This window comes from Opisthorchis viverrini (genome assembly GCF_000715545.1).
Source record: "Opisthorchis viverrini unplaced genomic scaffold opera_v5_114, whole genome shotgun sequence".
NCBI classification, from domain to species: Eukaryota; Metazoa; Platyhelminthes; class Trematoda; order Opisthorchiida; family Opisthorchiidae; genus Opisthorchis; species Opisthorchis viverrini.
This window is the reverse complement of record NW_008751769.1, coordinates 318,755-340,472: the sequence shown is the minus strand read 5'-3', so window position 1 is coordinate 340,472 and position 21,718 is coordinate 318,755. Positions and strand designations below refer to the sequence as shown.

Below are 21,718 nucleotides of genomic sequence, written 5' to 3'. Positions count from 1 at the left end.
TATATATATATATATATATGTATATATAACTAGACGAACCTTATGGTTGTACGGCAATGAAGCATCAGTGCCAACACTGATGTTGCTGTCTTTGATGATGACGTTGGTTTTTGAAAGAACCAACTTGACAAAAATAGGTGATTGGCCACGTGTTCTCTATGCCAGTTGACCGATTGGTCTCTTGACAAGTGTCCGTTGTTCGTCAACTCCATATAGGCATCCCTTATGTGTACAAACGACGTGATTCTTCATCTAACCCTCAGGGTCCCATCTTTGTCAGTTTGTGGTGTTGACTCCCAGAGGAACTGAGTGGCGAAGACGAATCACATACTCCGCTTGGGTACTAAATTTAAGAAAGAGGATAATCTTTCAGCTGTGACACCCTTTCGGTGCCTAACCTCAATGCCACGAGGTGAAGGAAGCACGAGGGCTGGGATTCTCTCAGGTTGCCCAAGTCTAGACAGGGGAAGCCAAGAGGCAGGGGTCGGGTTCTAATCACGGTCCATCCGTCCAGTAAATACGTGCCCTAACCACTTCAGCCATCTCGCCGCCAATCTCCACGTTGATGATTCTTCTACTGGTCTACACGGAAAGCGTGTCTTCAAAATCCGTTTAGTATACCCCAGATCCCACCCACCATCAGTGTATTTCTTGCTGAGAAAACCGTCTTGGCAGATATCTCTGTGTTAGCGCACGTGGCACACACATGGATTACGACCCAATACCTCTCAAGTCCACGTTGGCACTCCCAACTGAGCCCACCAAGGTAGTCAACAGTCAGTGGCCTTTTTCTCCTGAAAGGTACCGGCCGCAGCTATACGGTCTCTTCCATTGAGGGTCCCATCTGACGTACTCCCTTCAGTTTGCATGTTGGCTGTGAACTAAATGAATCCCACACCTTGAATCTGCCTTTTATTTCCTCTGGGATTGGTCATCTAGATGAGGAAACCCTACCTAGGTGCTTCCGTACGAACCCCATCGCTTATAAAGTGCCACCGGGGGCGAGATGGTTCAGGTGGTAGAGCGCGAACCTGGCAGTATCCCAGCCCTCGTGCTTCCTTCGGGTGGTATGGCAGCTAGGCACCGGAAGGGTGCTACAGCTGAACGCTTTCTTCTTTCTTTCTTTATAAAGTGCCACCAGACATCGTATCTCAGCGAATCCTTAGTAGTATGCTTCTTTCGATTTGTTTGCGGTTTTTGTTTCTAAGGCAGAATATGCTAGCTCATAACGTATTTGAAACCAATCTCCATGACATTCGCCCTCTTTTCGGGTGTGGTTGAACCTAATACAGGATCATTCTGTATTTCTTTGCTTTTCCAGTCGAAGAAAAAGGGCTTGAGTGTGGAGGAGAAGCGTCAGAAAATGATGGAGTTTTTCTACGAAAAGGTACCAAGGCACCAGTTTTCTGCTCACAAGTCACTTAAGAAAGACTTTTTCCAACTGAAGGAATTGGAGAGATTATGTCAAAAAGAAAAAGGCATCAACTCTATGTCTGTGAAAGACGTATTGATGAGCCTTGTTCATGACGGAATGGTGGATACAGATAAGATTGGAACCTGTGTATATTTCTGGGCATTTCCCAACAAGGCAACACAAAAGGTAAAATACATTCCACTTCCTGTTTATTAGTATTAGCATAAGAACACCATAGAAAGGCTGAAAGTTTCTATCGAGAGCACAAAACAACAGGCCGACAAAGTGCAAAACGCCCTGCAACAAGCCGGCGCAAGTCGTGAAGATACGGTGCGCAAAGTTTATGCATCTTACATGATGTGTCATTCAGAGTGAACGACGGCAAATTTTGGATAAACTCACTATTCAGCGAGCACGCTTGGAGGAGCTAACTTCAGAGCTAGCACAGCTACGTAAATGCGATCCCGAACGTTTAGAAGAACTCAAAAGTGAACGTCAGTGTGCATTCGATGCTGCAAATCGATGGACTGGTATGAGTTTTTCATCCGTTCTGCATTTCATAACCACCTTTGGAATGCGATTATGTTTTGTGTGTGTTCCAGAACGCGCGTTCATTTTTTGTTGCATGTGCTCGGGTCCAGTTCAATAAGCACAACACGTTCTGGTTTTAACTCTTTAAAATGATTCATAGATTTCCTACAACTCAGATAGAAAGTAACTTCAGTGAATGTGCTCTGGGTACGTACTGCCATGCGCAGTAGTATGCCGACGTGCTTGTCTTGGTTTCGACTGCAAAGTACACTTCTGAGCGGCCTGGCAACTTGATCTTACAGTTTAATCTGTAGTCGACCTATGCGGGCTTCCAATGGTCTCCCTTCCATCAGTTGCGAAAATAACAAGTTAAAGTTTACTATAGAGTTTTAACGGCTTTCTTAGGATATACGCCTTCAGTGAAAGGTGTTCTAAGAAAGTCCGTTGATGAAGCGATTCCGTGATTACGGGGCGTGTAAACTGAACCATCTTAACAGCCTAGCGAGGCAATGTCAGCCGGTGTCAACAGTATATCAGAGGCTACGCTCACTAGATCCGAAGGAATCAAACCACGCAACAGGATTTTCTGACAACCTTTAATGGGGATATTAATATCACCGACCAGCAGTCACAGTTCGGTAGGATGCACAGTTTATTTCATCACTCACGGCATTGTTACCCAGGTGATTTACACGACTGCTCAGTTCCTGTCGTTGAGAGCATGAGACAGCCGGTTTGCCTAAAACTGGCACCGTGTCAGGTGGGAAAGGAGACTAGAGCGACAGGCGTGACCGGACGTTGGATTGCTTTGCCGGCTGGTGGAATCAGACCATGGCCAATCTCAGTATCAGTCTAAATTGTTTGATTTATCGTATATCCCACGAATTCTGAAGTGCTACGTTGAATTGGAATTACATGAACACTCGAAATTGTTCTGGATACACCGAGATTTGATTAGCCGTTCATTTCTGACCAGAGAAGGACCTGTGAATCCACATGTACTGTGTCTCATCCATCTGAACGGTTTGTTGTTTACAGACAACTGGTTGCCTCAAATAATCTGGGGGCAACAGCCTCATGAAAGCTCATTCTTGTTCATTAATAGCATCCGACCCAAATGAGGTCATACGGACACCGAAATCTCAGGAAACTTCAAATCCGAAATGGACTATCAGACTCATCAGATTCAATAGTTTCTCAGTGAACCAATTCTGCACATCGTCACTAATTGTTTCCCTTCGTGTGTACCTTCAGACAACGTTTTCGTCATCCAGTCATGGCTGAGAAATAAATTTTCCCTGGAAGAAGCCCAATTCCGGCGCCAATTCAACATCCCAGAAAACTTTGACTACATTGAATAACTCAATCCTGCGTTTGCACAAGGCCACCTTATTTGTTCACCATGTTATTACTTTTTGGGATACTGTTGTTTTCAAAGTCTTTCCACACATGAGCTTACCACATGTCCGTACGGTCACTGAAAATTCACACATTGCTTTTCAAACTAGTTTATTGCAGATTTTGTTAACAGGGTTTCAGGGCTTCCGCCATGTTTTTTCGGCTTTCTGCAACGCATTTACAGGTTTTTATTTTCATATCACCCCACAAATTATATAGTTTTATGGATATGGCCGCCCATTAATTGTCGGTTTTTCCAAACTCCGATCCCTATTATACAGAAACAAAAGAGTAATGCGGCAAGTTAGATTCACAGAGCCATCGTGATAACACTTGATTTTTGTGGAAATTTCTAGTCTGTTCATGGCAGACTCGTCCGTAAAATCTATGGTGTATCTTTGAGGCCGCCATTTGGAAAAAAAGCAGGACGGCAAAGCCGTGGTTAAAAAAAGTTCGAAATGCTATTGCTCTTTTCTCAGTTTCTGTCTGACCTACCACAATTAGATTTTAAACACCTATCACTCCAGGTAGCTGTCCAGTGACGTCACTGTCAGTTTTGCTGTAGTTATTACAGAATCTGGAAAGCCACATTGGACGTGCGCGACGATCAGTGATTCAACCGATGATGTCTCGAGGTGAGAAACTTCGTGTTCTTTTACAATTCTATGACTTTATCGAAACCGCGTTCTTCGATTCATATTCGTCTTTAAATACGGCGCATTGGCGAAGAATCCTGGGTGCCCAATTACCTGAACCACTATGTTAACTTTGCTACCGGGCTTGCTGTGACATTCATGTCTTTGGATTTAATCGTGGAATAAACAGACCGCAATCGGTACCTAAAGTACCAGACATCTATGGGATGTGGTTGTGTGCACCCTGATTTAGCTCCGTTGAGGCGGTGCACCCGAAGTTGAGTAGACAAGTAGCGGTGGTAAGGCCTAATTCTTCACGGGCAGACCTATTTAGTACTAAAATAGAACGTCGGGTACGGAAACAGCCAAGAAGTCAACTGCGTTGTTGGAAAACTTGTTGCGATCCCGTATTGCAACAAACGTCGAGGTTGGTCTTAAGTTGTAAGCTTTTTCGGGTTGTACCGTAACGGCAGAAATGTGGCGTACGTCACAAACACTCGGTTCATTGATGAAATAATCTAAGGTTCTTTGTGACCAGGTTCGACAACCAGTGCAACAAAATGGTTTGTCGGAACTTACTGACAAAGGAGTGCATGGATTCAGTAAAACAACTGCGTGCCTGAGAGGATACTGTGACCAGCTGCTCCGAAGAAGGGATCGGAAGAGTAGTGATTAATAAAGTCGGTTATTCAATCGCAAAAAGATCGTCCAGCTGTAGCACCATCTCGTTGCCTTATTTCTATGCTACGAGAAGCAAGCGCGGGGCCCGGGATACTGCCAGTTTGACCAAGCCTAGACAGAGGAAGTCGGGAGGCACAGGTCGGGTTCGAACCACCGAGCTTCCGGTAAGTAAATTCGCGCTCTCGCCTTCCAGTTATTCAAGAACGATGAAATTCTAGCTGACACAACCACGTTCACTCAGAAAGCGAACGATAAGGACGAAAAATATGTGACGGAATGAAAAATAATAGCATGTTTTAAGGTCGAAAGGTAAATGAACGGACTTCCAAGACAGCTATGAAAGAACCAAGCATATAGGACCAACGATGGTTAATCTATATGGTTGTCCTAATGTCATAGAGTCAACCGTTCCCTCACGCCGGTTCTAGACAGGTACAACCCACAATGGCTAGTCGAAATCTTGTAGCCAGTACACTATATCCCAATATCCCATTCTCAATTGGGTGATACATTCCCATTCGTCGATTCAATAAACAAATTACAAATGAAGGGTTCATTCACGTGTTTGCTCAATTTGACTGCACCATTTACCAACGTCCTTTGATCGGAACCCTTAACTATTTATATACTCTCGTTGAGGCGAGTGTATTCGTCAACAACAGTCAATGCATTAAGTCTTCTTGCGGTGCACATTAAATGCACAAATGCTATTTCATGGCACGTTCTAGCGTCAGGTTGACGGCGTCACCATGGGCCCACCACTGGGACGGTATTTCCAAAAGTATCCTTGAAAACGGTCACCTGAAACTAGCCAATCGTCGATAGGTAGGCGGTTTCACAGTTTTAAAGAATGTGACCGCAGCGGACTTGATTCAAGGGTGCAACAAAGCCGACTCCTCGACTAAACTCATCTCTGAAGAAGCCGACAATTATTTTCCAACTAGATATCGACCTTGAACGGCATCACGATGACAATTGTTGTGTACAGTAAACCTGGGGTTGGCGCGGTACACCAACCTTAACAATTTCGTTCTACGTTCCACAGTTTTATTAACAGACCAATGAAAATCCGCTCTCGAGACGTACTGGAACAGGAACTCAACTATCACCAAGGTTTCACGGGACAACGGGTTTGTCGACAAACCTGTATGAAAAGAAGCGAAAGCTGTTATCACCAGAGTCGAGAGAGCCACCTTCTCCCGTTAACATTAGCTTTCGACCTACGGAAATAAGGCTTTACATCAAGCTGTGCAAAGTTTCCCATCCCCAAAACTTTTAGCCTAGTTCACGAGGGACGTGCGTTCCTACACTCTCAAAGCCAGTGTCTGTCCATGCCTAAAATATTAGCACACTCATTCTCTTGCTGCTATGCTGCGAAATACTTCGAGGATATGAATTGGCCACTTGGCCAAACCACTGGCTGGCTTCTGGAACCAGAACAGCAACCAGTTCAATCCGACAGCATCCAGCGTGCACTGTACACTCCTCAACCGAGGTTCCTGGACCGTTTATAAGGCGTATGCTAATGGACCCAGATGGAGAAAACAGCACAGATGTAGTGATTAAAACATCTGCCTACAGTGACAGCTTCAGGTCATTTTACTGGTGTCTTCCGACAGATAATCGATACCCTCCCTCATTTTTTAGTGCCCACTTTACTCATGACATTGTGTTAAATACTGCCGAAACTGTATGATTTAGCAAGGGCTCGCCGAGAGGTATATATTCATCCTTGTTATACATGGGAATTTTGAGCATGCCATTGTTTCTTTCCAGGACATTGGATTGTTACACCATTCAGCCAACAGACCAGGCGTCAACACAATATATGGAGCGTAATGATAAGACGTACATATGGTCAATGAAAGCCTTTAGATACGATGAGGCATGGAGGGATTGCTTGGGAATGCTACAAATTAGACAAAGGATGTCTTATTTTAGTGACTAGTAATAAGCGACTGCACATACACCAAAATCTTATGATTTTCTGTTTCAACTCTCCCTAATAGCCCTCTAGATCCATTCATCAAGCAATATGTTTCAGTGTCCTGAATCAGAACAAGTAGTAGATAAAGTAGATAGCTGTCTCAAGTAAGATGTAATGAAGATTTAGTTTCTCTAGGCTGAACGGAATAGGAGAATCAACGAAAAAGAGCTATTTTGATAGTGTTCCGCACCATACATCGATGAGCCTGGTTTAACTTCCTGGGTTAGTGGTTAACGGTTCGGTCGCACTTCTCATAGCGAGGGTAAAGTAAAAATACAAATCCCCTCAAAGGTGACCGCTAGCCTGGTCCGGCGAAAACGATCACTAGCGAAGTTTGTGATCAGGCGCACCCCTGGGAGGAAATACATTCCTTAGAACATTCACACCTCTACAGTTCTACGAGGTCAGATTCAGTTTGGATACTACTACCAGAAGTCTGACAGTCGCAACAGGAATTGATGTGACGGGCTAAAAGCTAAAGCGTCTGACTGACATGTCATCATCCCTTTAAGGCACCTGGATGCATTTTCTTGCGATGCATACGTCGCTTTCGAGGATTTCGACCTCACAGCTTTCTATACTGTCTAGGTTGCTTATCTATGAAGACCGACTGATGGGTCAGACGCAAAAAGTGATCGCACACACAACACGGGATTAAGGCACAGCTTGCAGCCACTGTTCGTGTTGCCCAAATATAGTCAGGTATACCACAAGATCCAATGCCAAAAAGCGAACGCGGTGGCCCCTTTGTTTAACGCGCAGTTGCCACACAGCTACACATGGCTCACGAGAGAAGTGGGCTATTCTGCTGTTGGTTCCTCACTAACCCAGCTGAATCCCCTCACTGGAATCACCACAGAATCATGGTTTCAACATCAGCATCATTCAAAAGTTATGCGCTAGAAAAGCGAAACAGATCGAAAATTCTATAAGACCTCTGTTAGCCTGACGAGCTTCCTCGGTAGTTTTCCGTTTATTTTTACTGAAGTTTTCGAGCCATTAGTAACGCGTGTGTTCCACTGCCGCAAATTGGTTCAGATTTCTATCTTTGTCACGTCTCAGTCGATATACTTTCTACAGTGTTATTTTTGTCATTGTTAATAGCAGCATTGCTGCTTCACTGCCAAGTAACTTGAAGAAAGTCCTATGCAATAAACAGAAAAATGAGTCGGAGCGAGCCTGATGGAAGCATATTACAAACACGCGAAATGTCTTGACCTCATTCACTGAATTTAATTTTCCGCTGTACCTTGCAGAGACCCCATCACGCACCTTTTCCACAGACGACAAACAGTTTTGTCACGACAGAAGAGGAAACAGTGTTCCCTGTTTATATTGTCAAAGCCGTAAACATCGAAAAATCTGTGGACGGAGGCGTTTCATCCCAACAGATGGCGGGATTGACTGTAAGCAGAATTTGAGTACAAAGTCGTGTGTGTGAGAATGATTATGTAGTTTAATCACACGTCAGGGACCAGCTGGCGAGGCAAAGACATGAAGATAATGCTCGAGTTCAATGACTGAGAACAACGGACGAGGTGTCGCTTGAACTAGGAATGATAACTAAGGCGACGGCGAAACCGGAATGAGGAACACGACAGAATTGGAGAGGTCGTAAGAAAAGTAACTAGCAAAAGGCGAGAGTGCATAATCGTTCCAAAGACAAACAACATTCGTTGGTGTACAGTCGCATTATGCATCGCACATCACAGGACACGTGAAATATTGAAGTCAATTTATGAAGAAATAATCATAGACCAAAAATATGGACAGGTAGACCCAGTGTGCAGACGGTGGGGGAAAATACCGGGTCGGAATAGACCAATGGGGATGTTGGAGTTACAAAACTGAGCTACGCTGTTGGGCGCTGAGAAGAGCAGACAGTGAAAGTAAAATGGATTTGCGTACAGTCAAAGCCGACAAAGCAGCAATGCAACGCCATCTGTGTTGTTTGCTCACAGCCAAACTAAAGTAAACGGGTACTTCGACAACCTGATATTGGAATTTCTGTCACGTAAGCTCGACTTGTCTCAGTAAATGTCTGGACACATGGACCAATCGCCCTTGGCTTTGTTCTCCCAGTAGGCACCATTGAACTGAAATATCAACTCCCCTGTATCTGGGTCTGCTTTGCGTTCAAACCATAATGGTGTGTGAGCACTGTCAACTTGGTCCACTGGAAAAATGGAAAAAAGGTAGTAAGGTACCGAAGATGAAACCAAATTTGATAAATTGTCACTAAGGTGTCAGTATACGCGGTTCAGAGAGTACTGGACGCAAATGTGTGTGTTAGTGATCCTGACGCCGGCTCTGACTATCACCTGTTCGTGCAATGATTAGTGAATTGTGCATTGGAAAGGGCCCTAGCAGAGTTGTGCTGGATTTCGTATGAAGAAAAAGGATGTGTACCAAAAACGAGTGACCGGTAGCGACCCTAAAAAAGCTTACCATGTACGAAGATGTGCGCCTTTTTGAGGCGATGGTATTGTGGTGGGGATATAGTAAGAACAGTAAGAATATACTCCAACGACTAAACACTTCATCTTTAATTGACACCCGACTGAATATCACTGACATCTGAGTACCAGATCAGCTGATATCATCGGTAAGCGAATAGGATACAATAAACACCACAGGTCATCCTAGAAATACATCTATCAGTTTTGCCAATAAAGATGTCACGGCAACTGTTACTGAAGTGGTAAATGACGTGAGGATGGTCAGGCGGACCTTTGCCTGTGTATGCGTTCTTGTGTGAATGATAATCTGGACCCAGTCTACAGATTGTGATGTTACGTGAGTGTCCGCGTGGCCAGCATTGTTGCTGACGACTTATGGTCGCATGACTCATGACTCTCCCCTTACAACCTGACCTATAACGAGATCAAACCGATGCTAGCACATATTTCCGGTGTACTTGATGGGGAGTGGGTGGGTGAATGTTTCACTCAGAAACGCAACTTTTAAAGCCCAAGGCAGTGAAAAATTTAACCACGCTCATCGCTGATATTTTCAACATCCTGTTGGAGCAAACGGATTCAGCCATGCTGGTGGAATTATGGTTTTACAGTCTACATTCAACAAAAGGGGACAAGCGAACTCATATAGTGGTGGACAAACGGAGCATACGTACGCTAGATGGTGTCCCAAATTACACTATATGGATAACCACATTCTCAAGCGATTCTAACGTTTCGCGTCAAGCATATGGGGAGGAAATCATCACTTACAGAAATTGTTTATGTGGGCTGGAATTAGACTGCCGTTAGATGAGTTACCGTCCACTGATTCCGACAGCAAACTACTAGAGACTGAGCTGACGCTCTTTCGCTTCGAATCAGATCGAGGATCATTAGACTTGATGCCATTATTCAAAGCCTCCATGGCCAATTGAGCTGCCTTTTCGCGACGGCGCTGGCGTTGTTTTTCTTCCAAGATAACTTTTTCGCGATTAGCCTCATCCCACCGACCCAATTCCATAAGACGTTGATCAGGACGAAGACGAGAATCTGTGGGACACACTCCCTCTTCAGGTTCATTTAACTGAACAGCCAAGGGTGTGAAATAGTACATGCGATCGGCCTCCGGAGGCAATGGGTTCCGTACCCAGGCAACCCGTGACGTCCCGGTTTCTAGTACTGGTTTGCCACTCTGCGTCGTCCTGGTACTAATCACGGGAGCGTATTCTATTGATTCATCCCAAGTGCCATTGAGAACATAACGTACGGCTCCAGATTTGTCCGTTACTGCACCAGTGACCTGTGTAGAAGATGAATAGAGGATGATTTACTTGCTGAAACATATGCAAATACGAAGCACTGCACTGTCAGCGGAGACGCTTAATAGGGAATAGATGTGCACTGAAAAAAAGAGGGCACCGCAATGGTGGCCACTACACAGTACACATAGTTGGACAACGATGAATGCCACGAATACTTCTTTGGGAATTGTCGTTGTGAGAAAACCATCCCAAGACCACAAAGAAAAGCACTTCAGATGAAAGCTTCAATTCTGCAAGTTGGTGGAACGGTGAGAAATAACTCCGTTCATATGAATATCGATGCTGTAGTGCAAGGACAGTGGTATTGGGATATAGGCTAGCGAGGATGCAACACAGAGGTGTGTTAGGCAAGCAGAATTCGATACACCTCGGACGTCAACATCACGCCGCTCGTGAGCTAACGTGTAGCGTTGTGGCAGACTTTAGTAGAAAACGAATAGGCAGGAGTCTAAGCACTGCGAAAATTCTGAGCTGTTTTAATGAACACACTGACTGATATTACATGTGCACAAGAAAAAAGATTGAAAAAGGGTCTTAGACAAAATGATCGGGGAAACATCAATTGGGTTAAATGAGGTTCCGTTTATTACGAAAATAGGGACAAATACCTGCACTGAGGAGCAGTTGAACGAGACTCAATGCTAATCAGTCATTCCCGAATGTTGAGGCAACTCACAGATTTCCCACATGAAGATACGCACATAAGTTCCTGAATTCTCAACGATAAATCGTTGGGCGAATCAGATGCAATACATAGTACCTTAGTTGTCATTGTCGTATAAGGAGACGGTTAAACATGAGTACCATTACAGTTGCAAACACACAACAATGAAGTTTTTTTCCGGATCGCAGAGTTCACGGACAGAAAGAAAGCATGGACGGGTAACACAAAGGATACCACTCACCCGACGTGGAGTTTCACTGGAGAAGTATGAGTAGGCTTTGAAGGACAAGTGACACTTCTCTCCCGTACTGTGGTTGATAATATCCATTTCCCCACTATTGTCGATCCATAGGCGCCCGACAATAATGTTGTGTACGGTCATGGGGATCTTATGCCAAGTATAGTGGTGCCCAGTGCGGCGGTATACCAAATGACACGTCCCTATTGGGTTGATTTGCAGGTACTTCCCACGGAACTTGGTGTTCATGGAAAACTCCAGCCAGCTGTACCATTCGTTGCTCTCACAATGTAACGCACATTTGGGAGGATGATGGCTAACCTGAGGCGGTCAAAAAGAGTAACAGATTTACCATTTCAGTTTTGAGAAATACGGATTTCTTTCACTCGACCATCCAACCAGAACTAACAACAAAATGAGTGACGTCTGTAGAAGCGGAAATTAGTTCACGTAACTGTGATACGTCGAAGCTGACAGTACATAATTGAAACAGCTGTTGTGGTCTTGGGATTACTCAGATTAATATCACGACTCTTTCTTGCGACTCAGGCCAATTTGGTGTGCCGAATAAACACTACAGCTCAGCTCCGGACGGCTGACTAGAATCAGAAAGTAATAACCAATACACGAAAGTGACCGGATTTTGTAGACCTTAAAACAGTAAAAGAGGGTATATACCGCATTAGGACGGGTTCTTCCGCCGAATAGAGATCATCCATACTGAGTAGCCGTGAACTTCAAATACACGGGTGACACGGGACAGCGTACTCCTCCAAGAGTGTAAAGTAAGCGGGCTACGATCCCACCTCAAAAAAGGCTAAATAGTTCAGATTCATTGATCGATTATCAAATCTGAAAGCTGGGTTTGAGTAGATGAATCGATCAGTGATTAACCCGTGGTTTGAAACAGAAACGATATAGACCTCATTTGTGGATCGCATAAGCCATTAAGGAAAATGTTTCGAGCTACATGTACCCAGGTTCATCAAGCACTGGGTGAAGGTATTCCAACCTGATTAAACTTTGCAGTATGAAGAGATAGTTTCCGTTCAACGGAGCAGACAGATGAGAAAGTCGTGATAAACTTTCCTAGGTCCAGCTTAGCGGATATCTTCATGTAATACCTTAGGAATACTGGGAGCATTGACATCTGAGCAGTTTGCAAGCAGATGATGTCTTGTTCTCTGTGGCTCAGAACAACACGCCCATAGTAGGCAACTTCATTTCCGTCTTGTAATTTCGTTCACAACTGAAACACCAGTGTCTAATGGCATTTCATTTCCCGACGTCGAGTGTATAGCCACAGCAAGTGGATCACACATAAGCCATGTAAGGCTGAAATCTATTCGACAAAGTATATTTTTTGGATGTTTTGCTCCCATTAATTGTAAACGAAATGCAGTCCGGCTCTTGTGAAACACAGCACGCCATCTGTCACGAAGAAAAAAGAATAGGAAGCTGAGTCGCGATCTAGTCCTAACGACAATCTGTTAGTAACACCCCAAACATAAATCAATGTCAAATTTTACAAGCTGTCCTCCACAGACCCAATTTGCATTGATTTTCCATACAAAGGTGTCTCGTTTTAATAAAACATTACCTTAAAACGGCACTGTTCTATTAAATATACAGAACAAATTGATAGTGGTGTGGAGAGATTTGGCAATTTTCATCTATTCAGCAGAGTTGGAATTTATATCACTGGAAAGAAAAAGCCCCAGTTCCCTCAGTCGTTATCTCACAGTTACATCGTGGATCCACATGTGCATGTGGCTCAAATAAGTTGGATGTGCAGTGGGAACGCTAATAGCACCTTTCACGATGGCTTGCAGCGTTGACAAGCGGAATATCACATTTTTCCATGCCAGAAGGTTTGCTGAATACCAGTCATTTCGTTGAGGCCAACTTTTGTATTATTTAGCAGTTAAGGAATACGAACAATTTGGTCTTTGGAAGGATTTCATCAGAAGCGCGCGTCCGACTAGTAAGTGTGTCCAAAACACAGCCAATCATCGTACTATTGACTAGAATCAGTCACGGAATACACTAAGTGGTTCCCCACTACAGGAAGTACTGGGGCGTCTTCATTCTGTAAAGTGCGTTCATTTTTTTAGCTTACGATCTCTAGAACGACCATGAATACGAGTATCAATAACACTGTCAGCGTCCAACTGAGGATGCGCCAGGCGAGATGGGACACACAAAAGTAAGTGCAGTTAACTTGCATACAAACCGATAACCATAAAAACAATTACATAACTATGCCAGGTCAAAAGTCCATTTCTTCGTTACTCTCGAAGTGCGCACAATGGTCATTCATTGTACCACACTAGCAATGCGGACCGTTACAGAGCGTATCATTCTCCAAAACTCCGGATGGGCGCCGGTCCACCAAATCGCCCCAACACCCAAACGTTCGCGGTCAACGGAAAACGGAAGCATTTGTCACCTGACGAGTACATCATACAGAATCCATAGTTTATGCACCTGTTTTATTCTCTCTCTCTCTCTCACCCTCCACATGCACTTATCGAACAGTTATCGATTACAGTTTTCAGAGTGATTAGGCTGCATAGTATACATTGTTCCAGCAAGCACAGTGGCCCATGTATAAACAGCACTTGATTATCTCTTACGAGCATAACCTCCTTTGTTATCTCAGTGCAGTAGTCCAAAAGTTCCGTATGCGACAACAACTGAAATTGGAGTCGACTAAGCTAATAAGACACCCTAGATCATCGGAAGCGAATTTCTGTATTAGTCTCGAAACTTTTGGAATCTTCTAAACCCACTACGTCATTTATACATTCAGTGAATTTGTCAGTTCCATCATTACGATGACGGTTCTGTTGTTTAACACGGCCTAGCAATAGTTCGACGGATGGATACAACAAGCACACAATTCAGGTCAAGTTGAGTTTCATGCAATCGGAGGTGAATTTTCGGCATGCAGATGTAAAAAAGTCACGTTCTAATGACTAAATAATTCGATACACGGTAAAGAAGCCACCACAATACCCGACTTGCGAGGTTGTCACACAGAAAAGGACTAGATACAAGACGAGCCAAGCAAGATGTAATTTCAGAGGGACAGTAGTTTGTACTCGGAAGGAGTGCATGAGGCAGACGAGGTCTCAGTAGTAAACTAGTGTAGGGAGTGAAAACCATTGGTGAGGATTCGTTACGCGAGGTTGCAGCAAGCACCGAAATGCTTGCCTACCGCGAAACTTTGGAGATTCCACTGCAACTACAAATGTGCTCTAGTAACCTAACAATAGCACAGTGAGCAGTTTCCAAAATAAAAAAGGGAACTACAAATCCAGTGATGGGGAGTTCGTATGACACGCCTACGAATAAGATTTAAGTGGATAGGAAGGGTTGTCAGTTTCGTAGATTCTGATGTGGGCGACCAGTGAGGAGACGCTGGAAAGAGGGATTAATCAGTATCAAGGGATTAGATACGTTTTGAGATTTCGGTACAGTGTATGTGCGAAACGCTTAGCCTGATCAGCCAATACTTTTATCCAGTATAGCTACTGCAGATGGGCATTAGGTAAGATATACCTACAGTCAACGACTATCATCAACATATGTGCATCGGATGAGAAAAGAGATCAACATGTCATTTTACAAAAGGAAAAATGAGGAAATCAGATCTCCAAAGGAAGCCGCTGTGAGATGGCAGTGGAAAACAGAGGGGGTGGTCTGTGAATCAGTCCTCCGTTCGCTTGTCCAGCCTTTTTTTCAAAGCCTGAATCGGTGAAAAGCTGTAGTAATCATCATCTAGCAACGCCAGAAGAAGCGTGAGTGTATTCAATCAACAAGACATCACCGTCAACATCAGAGGTGTCAGTAAGAATACTCATCCTGATGTGTAACTGCCACACAACCACAGGGTTTAGTTTGATTGTATTTAAAGCCTTAAGGGTAAAAATAGAGAACAGGGAGAGAACTGGCATTAGCCTACCAACAGTGATTGCATCCTGGATATCTGTTTCTGACAGACGAAACATACCAGCGCCGGTTGACAAGCTAGAGCGGTTTTCGGGGCTTGAAAACCGGCTGTTATCGAAGCACAGTTGTAATTACGGGTGATGCGATGCGAACTAGGCTGTCAGACCTAGTGTTGGGATCTGTTCACAACGAGGTGGGCGGAATAGACGAAGGGATTGTACGAAGGTAGGTGTCAACAGTAGGATTTTTCAGCTGACCCAGCTTGCCGTACGCAGCAGCTAAAGCGGACGACAAAACGTGATGATCGATACGACAGGCGAGTATTTTGGGTTGTGAATTTCATGTCCTGTGAGACTGGGCTACTTTGTAGGTGCCTACAACCAGAAAAGAGGGTGATTAGAGCTCTCAATCAGAGTTTTCGGCCCGGAAACGTAATCCCAGGGAAGCAAGCGGTTGTCATCACATTATTAGGGAACAATATGCCGTACGTGCTCCAGTTTCCAAGGTGGAGGATTAGGAGAATGCACACTTTAGAGCGCTACCCACTGAGAAACCTGGTATGAGAAACACTGAGGGTTCTAAAGTAAACCTCCAAGTATAGTGTTACGGATTACACTCCATCCAGCCACTTTACAGTGACTTACGATATTAGCCTTTGTGAAGTAACGGAGTGAATCAGCTATGCAACAATCTCCATCGCGTGAGTTCTTTAACCTTGTCATGTTTATCGCGTGCTCCCCTTTCGCAGTAGCTGTTCAAACAGTGGAGAGTGCTGATATAGATTACCTCTGATAGTAACCCAGGGAGGAGACAAACCAATGGTTAATGACCCTGATAGATGTGGTTATATCACACAACGACGATCCTGCATGAAGGACATCACATTCAGTGCGTAATTCCCTCACTCCCAGTCACGTCGGACACATAGCACCGCTTAGCGTTAATGAGCTGATTGAGTGATCGAATACAGTCGTGCAACTCTTATTGTCTTGTTTTTTATCCTCAGTAAACGAGGCTGTGGCAGCTGGAATCAGTGTATTTCGGTACCCGGTGTGTAGCTGAGAAACTGAACCGGGCTTATGCAGATCGTCAGAAGAGGGGTAGAAAAGTTGAGGTAGTCAAACAGGAGTGGACAAGAGGTTGAAGGATAAAAATAGAAAATGGAAAATCGGTGGTACAAACCAGGTCCCCCAACAGGATAGGGTAACCTGGCGAACAGAGATTTCGTTTTCGGCTGTGAGGTTTTTCGCGAATTAGGGTCACGCTTCTCCTTTGAGTAGAATCGGGGGGACAGATCCTAAGCAGTGAACAAATAACGCAAGCGGACGGTGTGCGTGAGTCAAGATAGTGATATCGTTTACGAACACCAGTCGTCTGGAGAAGTTCACAACCGGTTATGCCTAAAGAAGTCATGTAAAAACAATCGAGAATAATGCCGGTGGAGTGGGATTTCTGAAACTGCCAGGTTACCAGAACCTAGATAGGAGCGGTCAAGGCGCAAAGGTTGGGATCGGAATACAATACTTCTGGTCGGTAAGTTCAAGCCTTAACCGCTCGTCCGAAGTGGAGGGGATCGCTACAAAAGTAAGACGATTATACCCGTAGAATTCTCAAAAAGATAATTCTCTAGAAAAAGCATTCTGTTTCGCGGACTTTTCGGGCGAAAAATGGAAGCCACTAAAAGGCACTGGGAAATTTCGGTAGCTTCGACCTTACTATTTTCCGAAAAGAACCTAAAACAAAGGCAAGTGATGTGACAGTTATTAATAGATTATCAGTAATCCTAATAGTGAAGATGACGTGGTCACCTGATTTGCTGTTATATGCACTTAACGTAAGTGCGATTTTAACCCAACCAAAGGAACAAGGTAACATCGAAGTGTCAGATTTTTTCTAGAGGCGCAGTTGCGTCGCTGATAAATTAGAAGCACTGAAACCAGTCTGTAGTTTATTGAATAACGGAAGATCGACACTCAAGCCTTTTTCACTCGAAATCTACAATGATCGACCCTCAATAGACCATCAACAGAGGTTTCGAGTTTTACACTCGCAATTAAGGCGTCGACATGCGACTCAAACAAGTCCTATTTTTGTGACATTCATCATATGAGGAAGCTACATCTAGGACATCCCACCGTTGTTACGCTTTTGACAAATTAGCCTTCACTCTTTTTACCCTTTCCGCTCCACATGCGGCGCTGTTACCCACAGTGTGAGCAGGCGGTTGTGGTCACAGACTGATCTAACGAGCTGATTGGTTCTACTCAGGGTTCACTGCCCGTCCAGAGACTGAGCTCTGTTCATGTTGTCCAGTTTTACGGTGGTCCGTTAATAAAAGTCTGTTCCTGACGTAACGTATTCTACGTACGAACACTTCAGCTGGAGCAAAATTTAAGAGGTCAAAGTAATTCTTTCTGATAGCATGACTTCTTAGTTCGATTAAAACTAATCGACAGCCCGCGACCAACTGAATCTTTCTTAAGGCCCATCAGGAACGCGTATTCCCCGACTTTCCACCAAAATAATTTCATACCCGATACCAAACACGGAGTTAAACTCTACTTCAAGGGTAAGGAGGGCAACTTGACACAACCTAATATCCCGGATCAACGTCCACATATGTTCAAGTTGATATTGAAATACACAATAGGATCTGTGGGACCTTGGGAGAACGAATTCTTCATGAACTCCAAAATAGTTTCTATCGACTCTATCGCCAGCTTTTGAGAACTTTGGAAAATATTGAGGTTATTACGAATAATGAATGACGGGACATTTTGGCCGTGCAACAATGAAGCAACACGAGTTTTCGAGGAGTTAGTCAGCAAAAATGGTCTCAAAAATTAAGGGAAAAAGGAATTCATCTCACGAGCCCTAGCTAAATGAAATGGCCCCAAAAACTGAGTAAAAGATGTCAATACCCATGCCCGTCACTTACGATGGTCAGTGCAGGGAAGACTAGCATTTCGAGCGGCTCGTTAGGGGAATAGGTGAATTAGGTGGATTGCAATCCATAGACGGAAAGATACTCTTACAAAATACTTTCCGAGAAACGTCAACTGCGATGAACCAAATTGTTAAGAACTGAAACACAAATACAAATACAAATAAAGTTGACAGATTTTTTCAGAAAATAAACCAGCTAACCCGGGACATTAGTTACAACATGAAACGAGTGGTTTTATGTCTGCAAAATGAAGACCGGCAAGAGAACAGACCCAAAGGGTGATAGCACTATAATGCATAATACTTCCCACAAGGTCTAACACAAAATGGTTCGGAATCCATGACGTGGATTGGTGGGCCAAATAAAATATGCGGAAATTACACTGACTAGGTGCAAAAACAAAAGGAAACTTTTAAGGCCATCGTTAAAAGAAAACAAGACACCTTACAGCTACAAGGTGACACAAGGATATCACTCCATCAAGATTTTACCACGAAGATTTATTCCGATTTCGGTAAAAGAAACCACTAATAGAGGGTACACTTTCGGCAAAAGCTGCTTCGCAAAGCGTCAATTCACATAAGCCTATAGCTAAGCGAATAAAGATTCTCGGGTGGATTAAACCTAAGGATCCAGAAACGCACAACATAGCTCCTCAGCTATCCAAGCTGAAGGTTTAAAACCGGTGATTTAGTTAGGCAGCCATCTCAGGGAGTAAATATTGACTCCAAGGGGTCAAAGATGGTAAATACAGCAAATTATGACCGAGGTTAGAGAGACCAGTCGATGAGGTCAGAAAGACATACTTGTTCCGCTAAACACCTCCAGCCCAAATCGTCTGTACGGTCGCATTCGTAAGTTTCTCCTAGGAGTGGATTGAATGGTTTATTTACCCGCACAGCAGTAGATGCGTAGGCGGAGATCGTGAACGCGGCAACGTGGACCATTTGTTCCAGTGAGTCATTGCAGAGGGCGCCGCGATCCAGACATGAGGAATACTCAAATGTTTCGGTCAATCGTTGAAGCATGGAAAGAGGCTCGCTAAAATTAACCTGAAAGTGCCGACCGAGCGGGAAATAATGGCGAGTTACCATGGGAACGTGAAAGTGCAAACTAGCTATGACAGCAAATTCATAACTAGCTCTCTCGCATAGTGACCTTTGTCGAGAATCAAACTGGAACCACAGTATGGCGGGGAAATAACGGAAGTTTTCACAAATATGCCAACAGAGGCGGGATGAATAAATAAACATTGGTCGGCACAGATAAATGAACGTGAACCCAGCAGACGTTGAGGATTAGAGGAAATTTCCTCATTGATTCTAGCCAGCAAACGTGTATCAAAAGAGGGGGGTCGGAATAAGGAATAAGTATTTACCAACAACACCAGAAACTATCTATTAATTCTTCAGTGAACGTTTGGCGGTACTAGCTGTCAGTATGATTCGAGAAGAAAGTGAGTCAACTTGCCAGAGCATTATGACATCAATAGCTCATAGTAACAGAAGCTGATCGAGTACTGGTTACCACCACCAGCGTTCTGTATTCCGAAATGAATTTATCTGGGAACAGTGCGCCATAGATAATCGCTTGAAGTGGATAATTTGTTATCGCACGGTTATTGAATGTAATGAACACGCATGCCTCAATCTCGTACTTCAAAGAGGAATGATGTGGATATGATGTAATCAATAGCTGCAACCGCACGACAGTGGAATGAGTGTCGCGTACAAAGAGGAGACGGCGGTATACTTAAGACTTTGGCAGGTGTAGTTTGGTGCAACCAAAATCAGGGGCACCTCATTTACTGACACAAATCTGGTGTGATATCGATGAAAAAATATGCGACACAACGATGTGAAGGCGCATCGATTCGATAAACAAACGTCCATACCCGTATGAAATATTCAGACCTAACAATAGGTTTTCTCGGAAAGTCACTCTAAGCCCGGATGGCAAACCTGATTGCAAAAACTTCGTCAAACTAGTGAAAGCCGACGTCCCCCTATAGTGCGCGGACACTGCCCAGAAAGGGATCGTTGCAATATTCCCCGGGTCGGGTCATTTGAAATCCAGGAAGACATGCTTTCTACTGTGCCTCTTGGGTAGGCAAATGTCGGTAGACAATCCAATTGTTTTCGCGAGGATATAATTGCAGCGAACAATTGGATTTCTTCAGCAAATAAGTGACTGATGTACTGCCCTTAACCCGTAACAAACAAGTCAACGATGGTCTTATTACCCCCCTCCCCTACTGGAATGCTGAGGTCATTTCAAAAGGAGGCATAAACAATTCGTTCATCCCACAAGCTCTATAGTGGTATGAGTAAAAAAGTGAAATGTTGCCTTCGAGGAACACTACCTACCGGGCTTCAGCTCGTGCAGAGTAAGGAAGCCCTCTCTGAAACCGGATGAGATGGAATAAAGGATAACCATACTTTTGACAAGTTCGACACTTCGAGGATTTCGGTGAAAAACAACAATCAAAGATGTCAAGGGAGAACTAGCGTCATAAAACTGTCCTTCGAATACACGCAAGAACATTATCACCTGCGGAGGGCACGTGTGGTCGGTAGTGCCTTCGTCCGAACGGCTAAATCTCAGGTCTGATAATTCACTGTGATTCACGGTCAGGCTCCTGCTTCCGAAGCTAGATGTACTTCCAAGCTACCGCTAAGAATGATACTCATCAACTTGCGAAAAAGACTTTAGCGTTTCAATTTTCTGCTGTACAATGGAGTGCGAAATGTTGTAGAAGTGTTCGATAAGGTTTAACGGCTCTCTTAGAAGCAGGGGAACTCCAGATTCTACAATGATTGGAAGGGATTAAAGAAAGAGGCCATCTAGATCTGAGCAACGCGGTCCGCCTACAACTGCATTGTGCTCTAGAAATACTGGTGGCTTGCAAGTCATCAGCACCAGTATCGACAAAACTGGCGCATGTTAGTATGACATCCAGAGAGAGTAACTCTATCAGGCCCGTGACCTCATCACCATCATTATCAACGACAGCAATATCAGTGTTGGCACTGATGCTTCATTGCCGTACAACCATAAGGTTCGTCTAGTTACATATATGTATATATATTTATCATTGTATTGAACGCCCTACAGTGAAGAGAAGAGAAATAGAGTAGATGGGGGAGGGGACCTAGTGCTGGCCTATGTCAAGCATACTGAGGTGCCTACACCTCCAACCGCTCAATCAGACAATCTGGAAAGAAACTGACAGCACGAACGCCACTGACATCGATTAGCCGCCATTTCTTGCAACGTCTCCACCCAAGCACAGATAAGTCACGGGGACCCCATTTTGGAAGTCGCACAACACCAACAACACCCAAACTCTTCGTGATCTCTTTCACGCCTTTTTGCCAAGTCATGTGCTGTCCACCTCGCGGTTTTCGCCATCCTGAAGGAGGCACGGAGAACAACACTCGTCTCGGTAGACGGTGTTTCGGCATGCGTAGCACATGACCGAGCCATCG

General features: G+C 44.2%; 2 protein-coding genes across 2 annotated transcripts in view; one reads left to right on the top strand and one right to left on the bottom strand.

Moving 5' to 3' along the window:
* Nucleotides 1-3,658, top strand: part of T265_05784 (hypothetical protein) — a gene marked incomplete at both ends in the record, with an annotated part of 10,828 nt that extends 7,170 nt beyond the window's left edge. Inside the window, 5 exons of the mRNA XM_009170878.1 lie at nucleotides 1,322-1,387; nucleotides 1,427-1,600; nucleotides 1,637-1,744; nucleotides 1,785-1,944; nucleotides 3,200-3,658. Coding sequence (XP_009169142.1) covers nucleotides 1,322-1,387; nucleotides 1,427-1,600; nucleotides 1,637-1,744; nucleotides 1,785-1,944; nucleotides 3,200-3,306 — 615 coding nt within the window. The remainder of the gene's footprint in view (nucleotides 1-1,321; nucleotides 1,388-1,426; nucleotides 1,601-1,636; nucleotides 1,745-1,784; nucleotides 1,945-3,199) is intronic.
* Nucleotides 3,659-7,944: 4,286 nt separating this feature from the next.
* The window catches only part of T265_05783 (hypothetical protein), a gene marked incomplete at both ends in the record, with an annotated part of 52,909 nt that continues 39,135 nt past the window's right edge, over nucleotides 7,945-21,718 (bottom strand). The window contains 4 exons of the mRNA XM_009170877.1: nucleotides 7,945-8,822; nucleotides 9,877-10,405; nucleotides 11,333-11,650; nucleotides 19,037-19,282. Coding sequence (XP_009169141.1) covers nucleotides 8,677-8,822; nucleotides 9,877-10,405; nucleotides 11,333-11,650; nucleotides 19,037-19,282 — 1,239 coding nt within the window. The remainder of the gene's footprint in view (nucleotides 8,823-9,876; nucleotides 10,406-11,332; nucleotides 11,651-19,036; nucleotides 19,283-21,718) is intronic.